Source organism: Thecamonas trahens (assembly GCF_000142905.1).
Source record: "Thecamonas trahens ATCC 50062 unplaced genomic scaffold supercont1.88, whole genome shotgun sequence".
NCBI lineage: Eukaryota > Apusomonadida > Apusomonadidae > Thecamonas > Thecamonas trahens.
This window is the reverse complement of record NW_013657592.1, coordinates 4927-8606: the sequence shown is the minus strand read 5'-3', so window position 1 is coordinate 8606 and position 3680 is coordinate 4927. Positions and strand designations below refer to the sequence as shown.

Sequence of the window (3680 nt, the reverse complement as noted above, 5' to 3'; positions counted from 1 at the left end):
TCCACAAGACAAGTGTGTCTATGTTTACCCCACCTCGCACCTCGCCCTGCACAACGACCTGCGCATACCCACCACCGTTTGCCGACCACCCAACAGAGTCGAGTCGAGCGAGCACGGCCAGCCCCATCACACACACTCTCACACACACACACACACACTGATTGCAGCTACCAAGCCGATGAGCTCAAGATCATGGGCACTGGACATTTTGATCTACCCAGACAAAATCCCTGGCTGTACTGATGGACAATGGTCATGTTGGTCTTGGGGGGGGGGGGTGGGAGGGGGTGGGAGGGGGGGAAGCTCCGCTCGGGTCCGCCGTGACAGGCCGATGGAAACGAGTCGGTTCGGATGGGCGCCGTTGGCCCAGAGCGACGGACGGAGCGAGTCAGTGGGGAGGGCGGCAGTGAGGGGGAGGCGAGAGGAGAGGACAACTTGTCTCGCCCCCGTTGTCGACCATGTCGTACCCTATCCGCACGCAAACCGCGGGCGTGTACAACCCTCTCTCTCGTCGCACTGCAGCGGCTACAGCTGCTCGCCCTGCTGCCCGTACCAAGGCCCGCAAGTCCCGCTCAAAGGTGCCCTCGGAGCCGCCTCCGGACATTGTCCGAAACGCCACCACGGGCGCCAAGTACAAGACTGGCGCCCTTCTTGGCAAGGTAAGCTTCTTTCCCATCTTCATCCACATATCTGCGTTCTCCACTGCATGCTCTACCCATTGGGCTTGTTCTAGCTCTCATAGCTCTTTGCTAGCCCCCATACCTGTCCCCTGTGCGCCTCGCCACGTCGTGAGCCGCCGTTGCGCGCGGCGGCGAAAATTTTGAATTTATGGCCTTTCGGCCGGCATTTTTGAAAATTTAACAAAATCGCAGCGAGGCGGTAGATAGGGATGCAAGGCGGGAAGGAGGCGCTGGTGCGGGTGCAAGCAGGGGGCAGAGGGAGCAGAGGAGCGCTTGCAGACAAAGAACTGACGACAGCTACTGCAATGTGTGGTTGGATGGCTGCGCGGGAGAGTAGGGCGGCTTTGCGCGCGTGTACAAGTTTCAGGACATGGCAACAGGCAAGGTGTACGCCGGCAAGGTGGTGGCCAAGTCATCCATTACCGGCGCACGGGCGCGTGCCAAGCTCAAGTCTGAGATCAAGCTCCACCGGTCGCTGGACCACGAGAACATTGTGAGCTTTGTTCAGTTTATGGAGGACTCCAAGTTTGTGTATATCCTGCTCGAGATCTGCACCAACGGCTCTTTCATGGAGCTGCTCAAGGCGCGGCGGCAGCTGACCGAGCCCGAGGTGGCGTACTACATGTGGCAGCTGCTCGAGGCTACCGAGTACATGCATGCACGCAACATCATCCACCGCGACCTCAAGCTCGGCAATCTGTTCATCGACGACAAGCTCCAGGTCAAGGTCGGAGACTTTGGCCTCGCCACCTCGGTCGAGCACAAGGGCGAGCGCAAGAAGACCATCTGCGGAACGCCCAACTACATTGCACCGGAGATTCTGGACTCGCGCAACAACGGGCACTCGTTTGAGGTCGACATCTGGTCGATTGGCGTCATTCTCTACACCATGATTATCGGCAAGCCGCCTTTCGAGACGTCCAAGCTCAAGACGACGTACAACCTCATCAAGACCAACACGTACTCGTTCCCGCCGGACAAGCCCATCTCAGAGGCGGCCCGGTCGCTCATTCGCTCCATGCTGCAGGCGCGGCCGTCGGCCCGCCCCACCATTGCCGAGATCAAGGCCCATCGGTTCTTCTCCGACAATCCGATCCCAGCCTCACTCCCGCCGACGGCGCTCAAGCGCGCCCCGCTCCATTCGGAGCTGTTTGGGTCGAGCGCCGATGGCGCTGCGCCGTCGACCTTGTCGCTGGCCAACAAGTACGCCGCCGACGGCGGTTCGTCGTCGGCAGCGGCCATTGCCGCCAAGTACGCGTCGCGCGCGCCGCTCGGCGAGCGCGCCTCCGCCCGCTCTGCTGCCGCCTCGTCCAACTACACTGAGGCGCTCAAGGCCAAGTATGGCGTGGGCTCGGGTGGATACGCGGCCAAGGCCAAGGCCAAGGCCAAGGCCACGGCGAGCGCCACTGATGCCGCCGACGCGCGCCCATCGTCTGGCAGCGCAGGCACCACCAAGGCCGACGATGACGACTCGGCCGCGCTCCGCGCCATGCACGACAAGCTCACCAAGTCGTTTGCCCTGATGAACTCGGGCAAGGCGGCGGCGGCGGCAGCGGCACCCGACGGTGCCATTCCGTCCGAGCCGGCAAAGTGGGTCATCAAGTGGGTTGACTACTCGAACAAGTACGGGCTCGGCTACCAGCTCTCCGACGGCACCATCGGCGTGTACTTTAACGACTCGACCAAGATTGTGCTCTCATCGAACGGGACCAACGTCGACTACGTCGAGCGGCTGCGGTCGTCGGCCGGCTCGCGCGACCTCGCCCAGTCTGTGACCATGGAAGAGTATCCTGAGTCGCTCAACAAGAAGATGACGCTCCTCACGTACTTTAAGAACTACCTGATGGAGCACCTCGAGCGCGCAGACAAGGACGGCGAGTCCTCTTCCTCCACCCGCGCCTCATCGCCGGGCATCTCGGCCATGAACGTGCCCGATGCCAAGGACGCGCCCACCGCCGGCATGGTCTATGTCAAAAAGTGGCTCCGCACCAAGCACGCCATCATCTTCCGCCTCTCCGACAAGACCGTCCAGGTCAACTTCTTTGACCACACCAAGATCATCCTCTCGTCCGAGGCCCAGATCGTGACTTACGTCGACAAGCAGCGCAACACCTCGACCCACACCCTTCAGGCTGTCATGGTCGAGCAGTCGCCGGACCTGGTGAACAGGCTGACGTACTGCCGCCAGATCCTCTCCAAGATCGCCTCCAAGGCCTCCTCCAAGCAGACTGCTGCATGAGATGAGGCCCCTGATATCCTCTCAACAAACACCCCTGTCAACTGTATGCACGCCTTGGTCGTGCTGCCGAACTGCTGGTCGTCGGCGACGGGCTGGTCACTCCTGCATCAGCTCAGCGCAGCATCTGCACCACATGGACCGTCGCCTCATTGCCCACGCCAGCATTTGCCAGCGACTGATCATTGCCGAGCTGTTGGCCCTCGTAGATGATCCGCTGGACGTCGGCCACGGGTCCGCCAGCATCGGCCACGGCTTGCCTGAGCTCAGCCACGGTGGCGATTTTGGCCACCTGGACCGCCACCTCGGCTCCGGTCAGCTTCTTAACCCATACCTGCATCATCAGCTGCGCCTTTTCTGCGGCAAACTCGGCTTTGGACGGTGGCGGCGCGGACATGGCTGTGTTGTGGGGCGTACAGTGGCCAGTTGGCATTCACGAGTCAATGATGCTGTCCTTTTGGTGTGCGGCCGCTCGCAGCGGCATGTGTCGCAACCGGCGCTCGTGCTGTGGCTGTAGCGTCAGCGAGGAACGACGGGGACGATAACCACATGCTTCACTGCTGAGAGACGGTGCGGAAAAACGAGGCTACAGCCGATGATGGCGGCGGTGCTGTGGAAGCCACAGGCTCGGCGGCAGCTGCAGCGCCGCGCGACGAGTATTTTTCCAGCAGCGCCACAATCTCGGCCTGCTGGACCTGAAACTGCCGCAGCATGTCGACGTGGAGGTTCTGAATGTCGCGGTGGATCGAGTCGCGGAAGGCAGA

At 61.7% G+C, this 3680-nt stretch overlaps 2 protein-coding genes across 2 annotated transcripts in view; one reads left to right on the top strand and one right to left on the bottom strand.

Moving 5' to 3' along the window:
- Positions 1-458: 458 nt before the first annotated feature.
- Positions 459-2961, top strand: AMSG_11470 (plk/plk-unclassified protein kinase; the record flags this gene model as incomplete). The annotated part of the gene is made up of 2 exons (XM_013897195.1): positions 459-659; positions 1018-2961. 2 exons carry the CDS (start codon positions 459-461, stop codon positions 2917-2919), a joined length of 2103 nt encoding a protein of 700 aa, XP_013752649.1. The 3' UTR covers positions 2920-2961.
- Positions 2962-3470: 509 nt separating this feature from the next.
- Positions 3471-3680, bottom strand: part of AMSG_12456 (uncharacterized protein) — a gene marked incomplete at both ends in the record, with an annotated part of 2632 nt that continues 2422 nt past the window's right edge. Inside the window, one exon of the mRNA XM_013897194.1 lies at positions 3471-3644. Coding sequence (XP_013752648.1) covers positions 3471-3644 — 174 coding nt within the window. The remainder of the gene's footprint in view (positions 3645-3680) is intronic.